The sequence below is a fragment of the Oncorhynchus masou genome, chromosome 9, assembly GCF_036934945.1.
Source record: "Oncorhynchus masou masou isolate Uvic2021 chromosome 9, UVic_Omas_1.1, whole genome shotgun sequence".
Classification (NCBI taxonomy): domain Eukaryota; kingdom Metazoa; phylum Chordata; class Actinopteri; order Salmoniformes; family Salmonidae; genus Oncorhynchus; species Oncorhynchus masou.
In genome coordinates, this window is record NC_088220.1 from 48,330,087 (window position 1) to 48,349,341 (window position 19,255).

Below are 19,255 nucleotides of genomic sequence, written 5' to 3' on the forward strand. Positions count from 1 at the left end.
AACTTCAATGATTTTTACTGAGTTACAGTTCGTATAAGGAAATCAGTCAATTGAAATAGATTCAATTAGGCCCTAATCTATTTCACATGACTGAGAATACACAAATACATCTGTTGGTCACAGATACCTTAAGGTAGGGGGCGTGGATCAGATAACCAGTTAGTTTCTGGTGTGACCACCACTTGCCTCAACACATCTCCTTTACATAGAGTTGATCAGGCTGTTTTATTGTGGCCTGTGTAATGTTGTCCCACTTCTCTTTGGTTGCTGGATGTGGCCGGGAATAGTAACACGCTGTCATACGTCAATCCAGAGCATCCCAAACATGCTCAATGGGATACATGTCTGAGTATGCAGGCCATGGAAGAACGGGGACATTGTAAGCTTCCAGGAATTGTCTACAGATCCTTGCAGCATGGGGCTGTGCATTATGAAATGGCGGGAGATGAATGGCAAGACAATGGGCCTCGGGATCTCGTCACGGTATCTCTGCATTCAAATTGCCATCAATAAAATGCAGTTGTGTTCATTGTTCATAGCTAATGCTTTCCCATACCATAACATCACTGCAAGGCACTGTGTTCACAACTTTGACAGCAAACCGCTTGCCCACACGACACCATACTTGTAGTCTGTGGTTGTGAGCCCGGTTGGACATACTACCAAATTCTAAAACTACGACGGAGGTGGCTTATGGTATAGAAATGAACATGAAATTATCTGGCAACCGCTTTGGTGGTCATTCCTGCAGTCAACATGCCAATTGCACGGTCCCCCAAAACTTGAGACATCTGTGGCGTTGTACTGTATGACAAGACTGCACATTTTAGAGTGGCCTTTTATTGTCCCCGGCACAAGGTGCACCTGTGTATTGATCTAGCTGTTTTAATCAGCTTCTTGATATGCCACACCTGTCAGGCTGATGGATTATGTTTGCGAAGGAGAAATGCTTACGAACAGTGACGTAAACAAATCTGAACATTTGAGAGAAATAAGCTTTTTTGTGGTTATGGAAAATGTCTGGGATATTTTATTTCAACATATGAAACATGGGGTCAACACTTTACATGTTGCGTTTATATATTTGGTCAGTAGTTAGCTGATAGGTATTTAACGTATCGCGGCTTTGTAAGGTCTGTCAGGCAGGGACAGCGCCTTTAAAATAAACCCTTGCCTCAACGAAAACCTGGTTCCAAAAAGCAAGTTGTGTTATCAGTGGATTAGATGTTTTCAGTTGAGTGAGAGGCTACAGAAATTACAAACCATGGCACTTACTGCATAAATATATTTGAGAACAAAATATTTTCGATAAGGAAGAGTAGGCTAACCATCGATAAATGTTCAACTCCCAATAAAGCTGGACACGAGAACTCGACTCTTTCCTGTCGCCAACGCCTCAGGGACAGGTCACCTTCTCTAACATCATCGCGACCCTTGACCCCGGGGCCCCTCGCAGGCTGCTACTGACCTGCCACTATGACTCCAAAGTCCTGCCCCTGGACCCCCGTGTCCCTGCTCTCAATCAGCAGGTGTCCTATTATGTATATCAATTTATTTCCAGGGACTCTATTTATCAGTTTAGTCAGTAAAGGAGATTTTTATGAGAAACGGTCAAATGTTCAAAGCACACCCATCCCAAGTTGGCAGCAAACAAAATTCAGTAAAACAACGAGCCCTAACATTGTGGTCATAACCTTACGTCAGTGTCTGATTTCAGGCAGTTTACTCAGAAACACAGAATAAAGACTGCAATGGAAAGAACAGAGATGCTGAGTAGCTGGGTTTCTCTCCCTCCTCTCTGTGTCCTCTCTCTCTCTCTCTGCAGTATAAGGTGCTGACTGTAGCCTTGCAGAGAGCAGCCCTGTTGTTAGTCGCAGAATCCTCTGTTTAGCAGTGCCCCCTCCCCCGGAGACAGATCTTGGTAGTCACACAGCCAAACTGCGACATCATTGCAGCCTCACACAAAAAGACAAATCAACTGCAGGAGTGACGTTGTTGCTGGGAAATGAAAATTGAGATGTGATGAAATGTTGCCTTGGCCTTGACTTGGTTACCAATTGGCAGAGAATTCACCCATCTCTCTTTCCCATCTTCTGCTATTAAACACGACCACCTCCCCCTTCCCTCTCTCTCTGCAGGCATCTGCTGTAACCCTCCAACTAGTGGTTTTTGACGGAGAGGAGTCATTTGAGGAGTGGACAGCCGGACTCTCAACGGATCGAGGCACCTGGCAGAGGGCATGGCACACACACCCCACCCACTAGGCTCCACACACACACCAACCTACTGCCGGCTGTGGTGACAATCAATTACATCGCCTTCCTGCATTAAGGTGAGAGGGTGTGCTCATATACAGACAGACACACTAAGACTGCGTCGCCTCAGCTGATGGAATTTTGTCTTATAAAATACTTTCAATCCTGCATGCATTTTTTTCTTTCACACCAACTCAGGTGTTCATGTGCTTCACGTCATTGCCACACCCTTCCCACCGTTCTGGCACACACTGGATGACACTGAGGAGAACATACACCAGCCCACAGTGGAGAACCTCACCAAGGTTCTGGCTGAGTACCTGGGCTTCTAACCATAAATCAGAACCAATAGATTACCCAGAAACCTTTTAACCAGTGTAGGAAATACACAGATGGGATTGGGGACAGTTTTGCCCTGACATTTCAAAAGACTAGGGGCAGATGGATGTTCCATCCACTGAAACCAACAGACTCGTAGACGCATTGATCTGAGAGCAGAACTACCATCAAGTTACATTGCTCGATGTTGGCAACTTGGATCACAGAAAACACTTGATGGTACACATTCATGGGAAAAAAACTGGAAGATTCCTTTCTCTGAATTATATTCTCATTGACGTTCTTAAGGATAAAGACCACACTGACTTAAACCTTTTTTTATGCTATATAATCATGATTTTGCCAACAATTGATTTCTGTGAATGTCGGATTTGAGACTTGGTTTCGTGCAGTAAGCTCACAGATGACATCGAAGGTTATATTCACAGAGCATGGCAGTGACTGAAAACTTGAAGAAACGTAACAATGGGCGACATTAAAATGGTTGTCAATGCCTTTGGTTGTACTGTCACTGGATATCTTCCCTATGCATTACTTCTCCCCAAGAGGTGTCAGGCATGTCTTAGTGTTAGCTATGGAAGTGGTATTTTCATCGGTATCATTCAGCACATCTTGCCAGAGTGCTGCGTTTTAAACATTGTGTCAATGATTAGGTGACAACTTTTCTATTAAACTGCATTTTATTTTTTTTCAGATTTAAAACACTTAATTTTGGATACAGGGTGTTACTAAAAAAAGATAGTTCTCTCACATTTCTGGCTAGACAACTGAATAGTTTTGCCTCTGAAGTGAACATACTATACATAATGGCTCAGGTAGTGGAGAGATTCAGAGTTGTCCCCCACCCATATGGCTCAGGAGGTGGGGGTTGGGGGCAGGAGAAGGGGGGACTGGGGGTGCCTGGAGATGAAAGGTCATTGTCAGAGGACGGGTATGCTGCTCCTGGGTTTCTGTTGGAGCCAATAAGTGGTCCACAAGCTTCCTGTTCCCTGAGAGGAGAGAAAGCACATTTCAGTACTCTGGTCATGCCAAAAGAGGGCAGTGGTGGTCCACAGCAAAATGAAATGTAATACTGTCCTAAAGCAAAAATAAGAGGATTGACTGCCAGACAAATATTAGGAATTAAAGGAGGGATGAACATTTTCTCATGACACGTATTCGAGGGAGAGCAGAGAAGGTGAAGACTCACCCGGTAGTACCGTGAGCTGCTCGGTCCCGTTGCCGTCTGTTCTTGAACCAGTTGCTCACCTGGGTGGTGGTGAGACCGGTGGCGGCTGCAAGCGCTCGTTTCTCACGTGGTGAAGGGTACGGTTTATGGTAATAACACTCGCGCAGCACACTCCGGGATTTCTCCTATAAAGAGGAACATTCACTTCAGATTGATGAAACAAGTAGGATAATGATTTAAAGTTCATGGTAGCAGTAAGAAGGCCTCTGCTCATTTCCTTTCCTTCATCTGCACCGTTCAGTACATTTGAAGCAGACAGAGTAAGACACTTTAGACTTGAGTTCCAGGGAGAAAAGTCCTTTTGTCTTGACATACACCATCTTGACTCCACAAGAGCCTTCTTCCCCTCATCTTTTTTGTCTAGTCTAAACTCGGATGCAACACATAATGTTATAGATAGGTCTTGGTCCATAATTAAGCTATCTATAACATATATTATGTGACATTTTTGCAACAAAATGTCCCTAGGGACTTAGGGGCTCTTGGTCCATAATTAAGCTAAGTCCCTAGGGACATTTTGTTGCAAAAATGTTCTGAAGCAGTAAAATATTAAATATTACTTATATTAACTCAAACGTAGCAGATTTAATTCACTGTACCTTGAAGCAGTAGCTAGTCTCCTCTCCATCCCAGATGGTTCTTGGCAGGGGAAACTTACGGCGTACGCGGTACTTCCCCACAGCCCCAAGGGGGCGCCCTCTCTGGCACTCGGCCTCCAGGTAGTGTGCCCTCAGCCAGAGCTGCTGCAGCAGGGGGTGGCTGCGATTGGAGAAGGGGAAGCCCTCCAGGAGGGCGTAGAGGTCCGAGAAGCGCCCCAGATGGAAGGCCACGGCAGCCCGTGCCTTCAGGACGCTCTCCAGACCCCCCAGGCAAGAGGAGGAAGAGGGGGGAAGAGTGCGGAGGAAGCCAGTCAAGCTCTCCATGCGTCCGCTCTGCAGAAGGACCTCGCACACACACGCCACTTGTTCTGCCGAGAAGACCATTGCCACGGAGATGGAGCCCACGCACGACGAGAGGTCAAAAGGTTAGTTGGCCTACCTCTGTGACCTTTCACAACTCTCTGAAGGGAAATGTTTTAGCGATAGCTTGAGTCTGTAGAGAATGTTAGCTGCTGTCGGGTGAATAAGTCTGTATGAATGTGTATATATATCTCCTTATTCATACCCTGTCTCCGCCCTGGCAATGTTGAACTCAGGTAACCTGAGAGCATGGGGGTTACAAAAACAGACACACCTGAATGGGTACACAGAGAACGCATTCATCCAGAGAGAAAGCAGGATTGTGTTGTTCAAACAAGCGTATTTAAATCTAATTTACTAACCAAATTGCAAAAGCGCTTCTAACGTGGTTTGGTAGTGTAGGCACTCAATAGTTTGTTCCCCCATGACCCATAAATCTCACATGGGAGATTTAAATAGAAGCATTCACAAAAATCACCCCAAAAACAAATACATGTATTCTTTATATATTTTATTAGAATATCACAAAACTGCATATAAAAAATAAAATACCTTTCAGTACAAAACCAACCTCAAATGTTTTTTTTTTTTTTTTAAATCTAATAATCCCTTTACTCACTTAAAAAGTACATTTAAAAAAAAATACATCTTTGGATAACTCAGCTGGAGGTTGTGTGTGTGTTACAAATTCCTGCACCTGACTAACAGCCATTGGAGCACCACACACTAAAAAAAATATTTTAAAAAACACTACATGTAGACAAGTGGTGGGATACACAAAACACACGTTCCCTTTAGCCTCCAACTCATGCACTGTATCGTATGGAAAAAATACCTTAGAACCAACAAAACATTTCCAAACACAGATTTTAAAAAACCTCAACATGTAACATTCCTTTGATGGGTATTTAACATCCTATTCAGATTGTAAAAGTGTATAATATCATTTGAGAAGTGGTGATTATCATTAGCTACACATTCTGAGACTGTACAACCAGCCATCCCCTGGGAAGGTCCATTGATGCTTTTTCCTTTGTCCATTTTCCTCAAGGACTGCTCGTTTTGTTCCTCTCCATTCAAAGTATTCAAAGTTACTACTAGAAAATGATTGATACATGCTTTAAATACACACAGAAAATAAACAAAACACACAAATAAAAACACAACAGTTGGGAGTGACACTGAAGAGTAGCATTGTTTTACTGTTGGCCAGAGAATTAACTGCCATCTATGCTTTGGTTATGGAGAGATGGCGAGTACTGTACGTTAATGGCGAGAACAACTGCACCGAGTCTCGCTGGATACCATTCCATTCTAGGAGACCTGTCACCTGCTCTCAGCACTTCATGACTCACTGTTGCTGATATCAGGATAGACAGAGGCTGTTTGAAACTCAACCTAACCAGCTAATTCGACCTATCCCGTCCCTTCAAATCAGTGAGTGCAATTCGTCAAGAACAAAGAAAAGGCAGCAGGTTTTACAGAATAGAATCTGGCCATCACCTTAGGCGTAAACATGACACGGACGAAATGTGCAAAACGTACAATGAGGTGGGAGTTCTCAATGGTGATTATGTCATGGTAGACGTGAGTGATGCTAAAAGAGTAACGGCCGTACAAACCAAGAGCGCCACGTTACGTTTCTCTGGAGTTCGCGAGGGATACGGGTTATTACAAAACTCATTCGACATCAACGTGGGAAGTTGCTTGTCTCAATGGTGCTTCATTTTCTGAAGAGTAGAACACATTCTTCACTTTGAAGATACAAAGGAAGTAAAACCCACACTGGCCCACCAACCTCAGCAACTAAATAATAAGGCACTTATTAGGTCGAGCTCAAACCCATAAAAGTAAGATAACATTTTAAAAAATTCATAGACCATTTGTAGTAGTGTAAGATTGTGGCGCAAATATCGCACCATGTGGTCAAGCAGAGTGTGTAGTGTACACGCGCGTGAGACAGTGTATGAAACCTGTCTTCACTAAAGCTTGGTCTATCCTAATTAGACTGGCTTACATATGTAATACATGTCACGTGGTCATATTTACAGAGGACCATGCATTGATTGCAGAGAGTGAAAAATAATGTTTTCAAAATAAATCCCAGGTGACTCCATTCCCTCCTACAGACCTCCGACGTGACAGAGCTTAGCATGCATGCCAACCTGTAGTTAAATGAGGAGCCTGTGCCCTTTGGCGTGGTGACACTGCTGACAGAGAGGAGTACACAGTCCATCTCGTTGCTAGAGTGTTCGGGTGATTCTGGTGTCACGGTCAGCCCACTTTCTGTTTGCGTTCACTGAGGCTAAACTGTGCAATACTCAGCAGCACCAAAGTGAGCAGCCATTCAGAACCACACAGTCCAACTTCAACAGGACTTAATGCTTGGCTGCGTCTGCATTTGGCGGAGTTTAGAGACTTAAACAAGACAACCTGGCCGTGGCGTACCGCTCAACCCAACGCCAACTAAAACCCCAAGGCATTCATTCCCTTGTAGTACAAATAGTCTTGGCTGAAAGGGGCATGTCTGTGCATAAAAGCAGCAGAATGTCCTTAGAAATTAACTTGATGCCGAGTAAAAGGAACCGTGCCTTGCTTGGAGAGTTGAGACTTTACTCCCCACGGTTGACTCAGCTCCTCCATTTTGTCTCGGACTGGATTTTGTGACACAGGAAGGGCTCTTGGCTTATGGGAGGCAGACGACAACAGTAAAAAAGAGTTCTAAAACTGTGGAAACCAAGCAGTGGACAGTTGTGTAACATAAATCAGGTAACAGGCTAGCCTATATGCAAGGCCATCCTCCAGGTCATTTCATATTGCATACAATCAGCCTATCCCGTGACGGTTTATCCAAAAGGAGTCAAAGCACATCTCATACGAGTCAAAGCCAGTCCACTCTTCAATGAAACATATCCAAGGGAGCACTGAGGTTGTTCCGTAACATGTAGTCATGCTGACTGATTTTATGGTGATGTGGGTTGGGTTGGGGGTGGGGGACTGACTGGTACTGGATTACAGCCCCAACTCGTCATCCACAGGGACTGATTGTAGCTGGGTGAGGATCTTGGGCTCTCCATCCATCTCCTCTGGGTCCCCCAATGGCGACACCCTGTCCACATCCTGTTCTGGAGAGGGGCTCCCCAGTAGCAGTGCCTCGCCTCCAGGTAGGCCCAGCAGAGCCGGATCCTCGGGAAGATCCCCCTTCCCACGGACGTCAAACATAGTCAGGCTGGCAGAGGTGGAGAGGGGGACAGGGCTCCAGGTGGTCTGGGAGAGCTGAGTGGTGGGGGTCACTCCGCTGCACATGGGGCTGAGCGAGAGCATGCTCTCTGGGGTGAGGGCATTGGGAGGGGTGTGGGTGGCAGAGAGGTCCAGGGTGTGCGGGGAGGTGGTGGAGAGGGGCTGGTTGTTGGGGACACCCGTCTCATGAGTGCAGTAGAGCGGAGAGGAGTTGATGAAGCAGAGGGGGGACGTCTGGAGGGTGTTGGAGGTTGAGACAGAGGTGGAGACTGGGATGAGGGTAGGTGTAGGGTGGATGACAGGGTTGAGTGTGAGTCCGGGGCCTACTCCGTTGGTGGGGTGGGTAGAAGCCTCAGGGACGGGTTTCATGGGCAGGCTGCCGAACTGGATGCCAGCCGGGATAGTTAGGATCAGCTTGCCGTTCTGGTAACTCAGGATGGGGCTTCCACCATAGAGGAGATTCCCTACAGGACACAGGAGAGGTAGAAGTGAAGAGGACGTAGTAGTGAACAAAAATATTTGTTAGCAGTTCATCAACAACATTGAGATAGCTAAATTTGTCCTAAAAAGCAAATGACTTAGTAATAGGTCAGACACACAGAGAAGATTGACTGCCGATAGGTACTTAGCACAGTATGAGGCTTTCCTTATCTTGCTAGAACAAAAGACAACCCCTTGCGTACCGATCTGATACTGACGAACCTGCCGTTTCAACACAACTTTAATCTGAGCCAATCAGAGTGCACGGAACCCCTGTGGGGGATCCGAAAAGGCAACTATGGGTAGCTGCAGTCCAATATGTCGACCGGAGTATGGGCGAGTGGATGCGTCGATAGGAGTGGGTGTATGGAAAGCGAATCAGATAACTGGGCCGATTTGATGCCACTCAAGACCATTTTGCGTGGCTGATTGGGCTGCACGACGAATCAATAAGCCGGCGATCGGGGCACCAGTGTTGTATGGGCTTGCCTGCCGACCTGAGACCAGTTGTGTCACCAGTGATAGCTAACGTGGCCACCCCCCCCCCCCCCTCCCCCCTCCTATGATTTTATTTCACGTAGTATAGCAAACCTACACAAGAAATAACTAATATTGATACGTGAAAATAAAGCCTATGCAATGGGGAGGGCATGAACGGAAACACAACCCGGGACACAGTGCCTTTCGCTCCTGCTTGACCAGCACTACTGTCCGGCAACGGCGTGAGAAGAAGCTACCTAATATCAGGGTTGACAGTCAGTAAGCACCCGCATATAAAACGCACCAAGCAACAGTACACCCCTCATCACTTTTAAATTTAAAAAAATAAACAAAATCGTCAATTAGAACTGAAAATGTACAATTATTTATGGAAAACTAACAGTGAAATCAGACTCATCCTCTGCTTCAACAACAGAAGTTGAATCTCTCGCGGTATTATAGCTCTAATGTACGGTAGTAGCACGGTAAGAAACGGGAGGGACAAAACAACCACCACTCAATCAAAACCGCCTAACCTATGGCAGAGCGCTTCACACAGCCACTCCTTTCCACACGCCCACTCCTTTCCTTTCGACACACCCATACTCCAGACGCCATATTGGGATGCTTCTCTGAAAAGGAGTGTTGACAGAAGACAACTAAAACTTTTTTTTTTAGAGGCACAAGATATCCGCCCCACGTTAGCTTGCCAACTAAGCCAGGCAGTCACACAACACTTCATATGAAACACATGGGGTGGTAAGCACAATGCACACAACATTAGCTGCTTTACCAAGCTAGCTATCTAGCGATCATGACTCTCAGTTCCATTACACATAAGAGTCGTTGGATGAAGGTGTCTTCTGTACAGGGGACTTTGGTAAAGAGCCCAGATGCTCGATCGAAACATTGTCACTCGTGGTACGGTTTTGGAAGTATAAGGAACCTTATATTTCATATCGGCGATAAATAACGTTCTAAAAAAAACAAACAAACAAAAAAAGGTTCAATTGATACGCAACTGGATAGGGTTAAAGTTAGTGTTTCCATATCTCCATGTTACAATGCTTGTTTACAGAACACAAGGGGCGCTAATTAGCCATTTAGCATGCTCCAAACACCCCGTGTGTAAGTGTCACTCGGGAAGTGAAGCAGGAAATGTAGTGCCGTCTGATGGAGCGCGCACACACAGCTGTATGGATTTGGACAAAATTGCTCCAATAAGTAGATTTTTTTAATTTGAAGGGTTCTTTCTCGCTGATGAAAGATAAGGGCCATGTGTTTTGAAAAGCCGTACTGCAAACGATGATTATTGACGTTTCTAAGTGTTAACACAGCATTCTTCACGGGGTAGTCGTGGGCGAAGCTAATGACTGAAACTGTAGGGAGAAGTCAGAATGCTAGCAAGATGAATTATTAAATGTTATTCACTCTCCATTATCCCATATGGCCAGTGCCAGTTCCCTTGCTAGCTAATTTTAGCATCACCATTTGCCAGTTAGCAAAATCCAAACAAAGTTTAAAGAAAAGCTACTGCCATCTTGTGATTTGGAGTGTTCCAGTGATCTGATCAGCGGTTGATCTATATGATGTGAACAACAAGAAAGTTGACTGCCGACACTACCTGTCGTCTCCGTGTGTCCGAGTCTTAAGTTACCTGGCGAGGCGGAGGGGAGCTGAATGACCCCAGAGTTGAGGAGCTGGACACTAGGAGCCATGCTGGTCGGGGGGCCTACAGTCTGGAGGGGTCCCAGTTGGTTTATCCTAAAGGGCCCCTGAGGCATCCCACCTCCAGTGGCCGAGGCTAGGATCTGGAAAGCCCCTCCAGATAGAGAAGGGGTGGCCGGGCCGACCTGAGGGAAGGAGAGTTGTCCCGCGGAGGAGACAGGCACCAGCTGGGGCAGGGAAACCAATTGAGCTGGGGTTGTCTCTTTGGACTGGGAGACAGGAACCACTTGGGTAGGGGAGGAGATGATCTGGGGATGGCCTAGTGGGGACTGGATCTGTGTCAGAGTGGGGATCGTAGCTGAGGTCTGGTCACCCAACTGGAGTGTGAGTCCCTGGGGAAGCTGTCCATTGGTGGGCTGGGACAGGGAGAGGATGGTGGATCCCGCTCCCAATGTAGAGGAACCAGTATGATGCTGGGGGAGGGATTGGGTGAGGTGGGGGGCAATGTTCAGAGTCTGGTGGCCCTGGAACTGGGAGAGGGTGCCCTGGGGGAGGGAGGAGGTGAGGGGGGGGACAGGGACTAACTGGGGACACTGGCCTCCAGGGTTGTGTTGGACCAGTTGGGATACAGGGACACCCTGGATGGAGGGCACCACCTGAGGCAGGGAGAATACTTGTGGGCTGGAGTAGCTGTAGGATGACACCACCTGGCAGATGGAGCTGGAGGGGGTGAGCTGAGAACCAGCTGTGGCAAACACAACATACTCCCCCTGCTGGTTGGGGAGGCTCACTACAGGGCTGGAGATGACCACGCCCGGGGATGACTTCGAGACCGGGAAGGTGTCGGAGAGGTGGCCATTTTGAGTCAGAACCAGGGAGGGGAGGGAGGTGGGGGAGAATGTTGAGGGGGAAGACAAGGAGGAAGAGTGGGAAGGAGAGACTGTCTGGATGTCCTCGGCTTTGAGAACCATCCCCTCTGGGACATTGATGAAGTCCAGGGTGGGGATAGTCGAGGGGTTCGTCAGGCTAATATTGTCCATCTTACAGTCCTCTGTCAGGGGGAGGGAGATGACTGAGCTGGGCTGGGCCTCCATGGCTGTAACCCCCTGGCCCTCCAGACCCATATCCTGCACAACCGCACTGCTTTTGGATATGACTTGCGCTCCATTGAAGAGCAGAGGCGAGTTAGCCGATATGGGGCTGAGGGTAACCGTGTGACCATCGCTCAGGGTCAGCCCGTTGATGATGACGCCACCCCCTGCCCCGGAGATCAGGGAGCCCCTATTGAGGAGTAAGGGGTGGGAGGCGGTGAGGAACCCACCAGCCCCGTTGAGGAAGATCTGGCCCCCAGTGCTGCAGGGGGTACCAGAGAGGGAGATGACGGAGGCTGTGGAGCCCACAATGTCCTCTAGTTTGTCTGAGATGTCGTCACCCTCATCGTCTGTGCTGTGGTTGCCATCGGACTCACTGAGAAAACACAGGGGAGGAGCAGAGGAGAACGATAAGGTGAGTGAACCGTGGGGGGAGTGAGACAATGAAAAGAGACAGCTTATGGAAGAAGAAGGGGGAGTAGAGGGCAAGGATTGCCCGATGGAACGGAAAAAAAAAAGAGGGGAAAGGGGTCAGAATATTACAATACACATAACATATGGTAAATCAATAACCGTCAGTGACAATCTCCTTTGATCCTATGGTTGACACCGTATTGTGATGTGTATGTCCTGAAATATCCTGGTGCACTGAAGCAGTGTGGGTCACACAGAGAACAATGGACAACTGATTTTACTGTCCCCAGTCACCACAGCCCCTAGATATAAAGATGAAGACTGGACTGCATTCTGTTTTTATTTCTCCACATGTGGGAATGAAGGACATCAACAACTGACACAAGAAAACCCCAATTTCCTGTGTAGCTTTGGAAACTGCTAACTTCCCTGGCAAAAACTAGCATACTGTATGTAACCTATACACACACAATAGTATAAAAAAATAAAAAATAAAACATTTTAAAAAGTAGTGAGTTTTTAAATGTGCACGCCAAACGGGGCACAGGAGAGCTGAAGACATTTAAGGTTCGAAATATATTATTTTCTCCTTTTGTTCCCCAACACCTACACCATTTCCTCTCTTTCGGTCTCTGTTCCCCCCTGCTCTCCCAGCGGTGCAGGGCCTCGGGAGCGCGCAGAGGTCCGCCGGGAGACTTTGCAGTGCAGGATTTCAGGAAACTTGAGCCACAATGGGCGCCCGGATCTCACATTTCACAACAAAGCAACATGCTCTTGCTCCCAGTCGTGCTCTCTACGACATGTGTGGCGTTATCACAGTCAGAGTTCATGCATGCTGTCATTCATAAACATCAAATCAAAGTTTATTTGTCACGTGCGCCGAATACAACAAGGTGTAGACCTTGCACTGAAATGTAGTTATTGCAAGGGATTGATGAAATTTGATTTAAATGTCGAACATGAACCATACAGTTGAGACCATGGTTCAGAAAAGTCTGCATCACACAAAATATGTTTGGAGCACTAAAATAATATTGCAGTTGACAGATCCATACATGTCACAATGCTAGGCTACTTTCTAGCGCTCAATCTCACCTCTATCTGATCAGCAGAATTTCGGTGAACATTGTGTGTCAAATGAATCAATATCTTAGTGTGTGCCGTGTGCAGCAGTATGGGCTATATGTACTCCCATAGTCTGGCTGCCTTGCTAAAAATAAACAACTCTGCAAATGACACTGTACATAAACAATTGTGTTCATTATAAAACGAACCATATTGACATAGATGTTTGACATGCAATCGCGTATGGAAGGTTTTAATGTGGTATTTGGTTACAAATGTTGAAAGGAATGCATAGCCTACCTTTTGCTGTTGGTACCAGACGGGGTTCGGTCTCTCTGCCGTCGATTCTTGAACCAATTGCTGACTTGCGTGAGGGAGAGTCCAGTCACATTGGCCAAGTTTTTCTTCTCGTCTGGAGTGGGGTACCTGTTGCTTTTGTAACACTCTTTCAGTGCATTGCGAGACTTCTCCTTGAAACAATATACCGTTTCCTCTCCATCCCAGATTGTTTTCGGCAGGGGAAACTTCTTCCGAAGCCGATACTTGTCCACGGCGCCCAGGCTACGACCTCGGGACCTCTCCGCCTCCTTGTAGCGCGCTTGCAAGTAGAGGTCCTGCAGGAACCCATGGTTGCTCGGGTGGAAGTCGTGGCTTTCCAATATTGCGTACAGCTCCTTGAATTCTTCCCGGTGGAATGAGACCAGTGCCTGGGCCTTGAGCAACGTCTCGTTGCCACGTAGCAGCTCGGCCGAATGAGGGATGGTTGATAGGAATCTCCACAGGCGATCCACATTGCCTGCCTGTAGAAGGGCTTCGCACAGACATGCTACTTGATCGGTCGAAAAGCTAAGCGCCGAGTTCTGAAAAGTTTTTAGCAATTGTTCCGAAACTTCATCCGGATCCGTCTCCTCTTTCACCGGAGCGGCCTCTTTGGTAGGATTCTCCGTGCTATTCTCAGATTGTTCTGCAGACTCCAAAGACAAGGAAGCCATTTTTAGTTAAACTTTTTTTTTTAATTTTAGTTCCTCCCCTGCGCGCTCTCTCTCGCCCATTCTCCGTCGACGAGTGTCTGCCACAGCTACACGCGTCACGCACGCCTCTGACCTCGTCAATCTCCGATTTTAAAATTCATTATAGCGATGCCTGTTCAATACCTTTTGTTAGGCTGCATGTTATTGTTCAATTCCAGATTGAATAACCACATTATTTTATTGACAATTTGATGTTATTATCAGATTGTACTAAATAGTTCTACTGCCCCCCCCCTTTGTTTTCAGTATACACTTTTCAACCTGTCTATGGACGATCAGTATGTAGTAGGGCCCGGCTATATGGTATGTATTCCAGATGAGATTATGTACATTATAACGTCACATGTAGATGTGTCCATTTGTTTACTGATCTCAAAGTCTGTTGATTTCACATGAACAGTTCAATTAAGCAGGATCCGCTCTTTCCATCTGTGAGACAGGACTACGGGGTGAACTAGCCCATGCGTGCTGTGTGTTCTTTCCCTGCTGTCTGTTTACACTGCTGTCTGTTTAGATGGTTGATAGTTGTCTCTCCAGTTCTTCAGCTGGCATCGGAATGGGCACCTGGTGTCGTTTCTCTATCCAAATACTCAGTGCAACACACACACACAGTGCCATGATGTGAATGTTGTTTTGGAATTAAAATGTGCACCCATCTCTCTGACAGTGGGGTTGGTACAAGAGCTGGTTTGATTTGTTTGTGTAAATAGTGTGCAAATTTGTGACTTTATTTTGCCTTTCTGATAGAATAAACTAATCAAATTGTATTTGTGACATGCACTGAATGCAACAGTGAAATGACCTTTCAGTGAAATGAACTTACTGACAAGCCCTTAACCAACAATGCAGTTTTAAGAAAAAGAAGTGGTAAAAAATAGATGAGTTAAAAAAAACAAATGATTTAAAAGCAGCAGTAAAATAACAGTAGCAAAGCTATATCCAGGGGGTACCGGTACAGAGTCAATGTGCGGGGGCACCGCTTAGTCGGGGTAATTGAGGTAGTATGTACATGAATGTATAGTTAAAGTAACTATGCATATATGATAAACAGATAGTAGCAGCAGCATAAAAGAGGGGTTGGAGGGTGGCGGGACACAATGCAGATTGTAGCCAATGTGCGGGGGCACCGGTTAGTCGGAGTAATTGAGGTAGTATGTACATTAATGTATAGTTAAAGTGACTATGCATAGATGATAAACAGAGAGTAGCAGCAGCATAAAAGAGGGGTTGGGGGGGCACAGAATGCAAATAGTCCGGGTAGCCATTTGATTACCTGTTCAGGAGTCTTGTGGCTTGGGGGTAAAAACTGTTGAGAAGCCTTTTGATTCTAAACATGGCGCTCTGGTACCGCTTGCCATGCGGTAGTAGATAGAACCGTCTATGACTGGGGTGGCTGGTGTCTTTGACAATTTTTAGTGCCTTCCTCTGACACCGCCTGGTGTAGAGGTCCTGGATGGCAGGCAGCTTAGCCCCAGTGATGTACTGGGCCATACGCACTACCCTCTGTAGTGCCTTGCGGTCGGAATCCGAGCAGTTGCCGTACCAGGCAGTGATGCAACCAGTCAGGATGCTCTCAATGTTGCAGCTGTAGAACCTTTTGAGGATCTGAGGACCCATGCCAAATCTTTTTAGTTTCCTGAGGGGGAATAGGCTTTATTGTGCCCTCTTCACGACTGTCTTGGTGTGTTTGGACCATTCTAGTTTGTTGGTAATGTGGACACCAAGGAACTTGAAGCTCTCAACCTGCTCCACTACAGCCCCGTCGATGAGAATGGGGGCGTGCTCTGTCCTCCTTTTCCTGTAGTCCACAATCATCTCCTTAGTCTTGGTTATGTTGAGGGATAGGTTGTTATTCTGGCACCACCCGGCCAGGTCTCTGACCTCTCTATAGGCTGTCTCGTCAGTGAACAGGCCTACCACTGTTGTGTCGTCTACAAACTTAATGATGGTGTTGGAGTCGTGCCTGGCCACGCAGTCGTGGGTGAACAGTGAGTACAAGAGGGGACTGAGCACGCACCCCTGAGAGGCTCCAGTGTTGAGGATCAGCATGGCAGATGTGTTGCTACCTACCCTCACCACCGGGGCGGCCCGCCAGGAAGTCCAGGATCCAGTTGCAGAGGGAGTTGTTTAGTCCCAGGATCCTTAGCTTAGTGATAAGCTTTGAGGGTACTATGGTGTTGAGCGAATTTTTAGGACATTTCACTGACACCACTGGGTATAGAGGTCCTGGATGGCAGGAAGCTTGGCCCCAGTGATGTACTGGGCCATACTACGCACTACCCTCTATAGTGCCTTGTGGTCGGAGGCCAAGCAGTTGACATACCAGGCAGTGATACAACCAGCTCTCGATGGTGCATCTGTAGAACTTTTTGAGGATCTGAGGACCCATGGCAAATGTGTTTTTGTTGTGCCCTCTTCATGACTGTCTTGGCTGTCACACCCTGATCAGTTTCACCTGTCCTTGTTATTGTCTCCACCCCCTCCTGGTGTTGCTTGTTATCCCTGGTGTATATATCCCTGTGTTTCCTATCTCTCTTTGCCAGCTCGTCTTGTATGTTCCAAGTCAACCAGCATGTTTTTCCCGTGCTCCTGCCTTTTCTATTCTCTTTAATTAGTCCTCCCGGTTTTGACCCCTGCCTGTTTTCTGGACTCTGTACCTGCCTGCCTGACCATTCTGCCTGCCCTGACCTTGAGCCTGTCTGCCACACTGTACTTCCTGGACTCTGAACTGATTTTGACCTTTTGCCTGTCCACGACTATTCTCTTGCCTACCCCTTTTGGATGTAATAAATATCAAAGACTCAAACCATCTGCTTCCCGTGTCTGCAACTGTGTCTCGGCTTGTGCCCTTATACTACAAACTGGCCATGACAGACCCAGCAGACTTGGACCAGCTCCGCTATACTGTCTCCGTGCAGGGAGCCATCATTGGGAGGCATGAGGAGCTACTGCTGGACCTTTTGGAAGGGCTTCGTTCCTTGACGGAACGTCACGACCAAGGGTTCAAGGCTATCATGGAGCAAATCAATGATTTAGCTCATAGGCAGCCTGCCACCTCCGAGGCCTCCCAACCACCCAGTACTATCAGTGGTGGGTTTGTACAGCCTACCCCAGCTCCCCGAGAACCCCGCTTACCTCCTCCGGAGAGATATTCTGGAGATCCTGGAACTTGCCAGGGTTTTCTTTCTCAATGCTCCCTTATTTTTGAGCAGCAGCCATCTTCATTCCCTTCGGACCCATCGAAGATAGCGAATATTAATATGCTAAAGTCAGCAAGGGTGCTCTCCTGGGCTATGGCAGTTTGGGAGCAACAATCCACCATTTGTTGTCATCTGGAGGATTTCTTGGCAGAGGTGAGGAAGGTATTTGATTCTCCGGTATCTGGGAGAGGGGCGGCCAGTAAACTTCTTGAATTACGTCAAACCTCCCGTAGTGTGGGGAGCAACTGATGGAAGACAAGGATGTAGAACACGTTTCCTTATCGCTCCTGAGTTAGTGACCATATTTATATATTTAACCTTACAAAATTGTATATATTTTGGTTTGGCCAGGCGTCTGAAGTGACCCCTAAACAATTCAGATCAAGTTGGAGAAATGTAAGTTTGTAATGTCGTCTACTCGGACAAAAACTGAGTCTGCAAGAGCGGGCAAGCCCGTGCCCTTTTCTTGATTCACCCCCTCCACTGGATGCTGCTAATGCCGGCCCCACGGAAACACTGACTGTGGAGATGCTACAATCCGTGATAGGCACCCTCAAAACCGATATTTTCAGCAAAATTGACTCTCTCTCTACCAATCTCAGGTCAGAGATATCAATGGTCAAAGATGAGCTTAAAAAATCTATTGAGAGTATACAGAGTAAGCTCGACGCACATGAAGTGGCCTTATCGGAGCTGGAGTGAGGTGCTACAGACCACAGCACTCGCATTAGCGAGCTAGAGGCTAACATTGGCTCATTAACAACTAGGGTGGCATACCTCGACAATAGATGCGAAGATATGGAAAGTAGAATGCGGAAGAACAACATTCGTCTACTGGGATTAACGGAGGGAGTGGAGTGCCCAAGACCCACGGAGTTCATGGCCCAGCTGCTACAGGAGCTGCCCGGTCTGGAGGAGAAGCCACTGCTAGACCGGGCCCACCGCACTCTGCGTAGCCAACCCTGGGATGGAGAACCCCCGCGACCATTTGTCATCAGGTTGCATTTCTTTCACGTCCGCAATAACATACTGAGGAGACCGGGAGAAGCATCCTTTCTCCTCTACAAGGGTAAAATAGTCTTGATATTTGCGGACTAGACCACAGCTGTGGCTAAGAAGCGGGCTAGCATTGGAGCTGTGAAGCATCAGCTACGCGCCTGCCGGGCGTGAAGTTCAGCCTCATCTACCCTGCAGTTCTGAAACTGACTTTACCGGACGGCTCCACGCACATATTCGAGGACCCGGCTTTAGCGGCCGATTTCATCAATAAGAACGTGAAAGCGGCTGTTGTACCGCATGGTGTGGAACAAATGGTTGTTCAGCTGGTCTTTTTAGCAGGCCGGCTGGCAGACTGGTTGGCAAGCGAAGCCAACTTTGCTGGGTTCATCGACATTTGAATGTCACTCTCTTTTTATTTATTTTTATTTCCAAAGCAGGTTGCCGCCTCTAATGCCAATATCTGTCTGTTTTCCTGGTTCAGTCGTAGTTTTTCCATCGGTATTGCTGTTAAACTTCTCTTAACCAAGGTTTGTTTTCTGTAGACTCTACTGGGGACCGATCTATGTATGTTTGGCTTACTTTGGTTAAATGGTCACAAATCTTAGGTAGCACAGAGTAAGAGTTTGCTTTGCTCTAAACTTCTTCTTTTTTGTATTTAGGGTTTTGCTTGCATCTCAGTTGGGGAGATGCTTCGGCAAGGGAGGGTGTGAGGGAAGGGGTTTTTCCCTCTTTATTTGTATATAGTTTTTATGTGTTTTTTGTGCTTCAGTCGCTTGTCTTTTGTTTTTGAAATTTGAACTTTTAGG

General features: G+C 46.9%; 2 protein-coding genes across 2 annotated transcripts; both read right to left on the minus strand.

Annotated features, from left to right (window-relative positions):
• Window positions 1–3,261: 3,261 nt before the first annotated feature.
• LOC135545236 (homeobox protein six1a-like) lies at window positions 3,262–4,975 on the minus strand. The gene is made up of 3 exons (XM_064972864.1): window positions 4,422–4,975; window positions 3,784–3,947; window positions 3,262–3,583 (listed from the first exon to the last, which is right to left on the minus strand). Exons 1-3 carry the CDS (start codon window positions 4,803–4,805, stop codon window positions 3,406–3,408), a joined length of 726 nt encoding a protein of 241 aa, XP_064828936.1. The 5' UTR covers window positions 4,806–4,975; the 3' UTR covers window positions 3,262–3,405.
• Window positions 4,976–5,283: 308 nt separating this feature from the next.
• LOC135546091 (homeobox protein SIX5-like) lies at window positions 5,284–14,244 on the minus strand. Its single transcript, XM_064974237.1, has 3 exons — window positions 13,520–14,244; window positions 10,639–12,116; window positions 5,284–8,485 (listed from the first exon to the last, which is right to left on the minus strand). Exons 1-3 carry the CDS (start codon window positions 14,209–14,211, stop codon window positions 7,794–7,796), a joined length of 2,862 nt encoding a protein of 953 aa, XP_064830309.1. The 5' UTR covers window positions 14,212–14,244; the 3' UTR covers window positions 5,284–7,793.
• Between the last annotated feature and the right edge of the window lie 5,011 nt (window positions 14,245–19,255).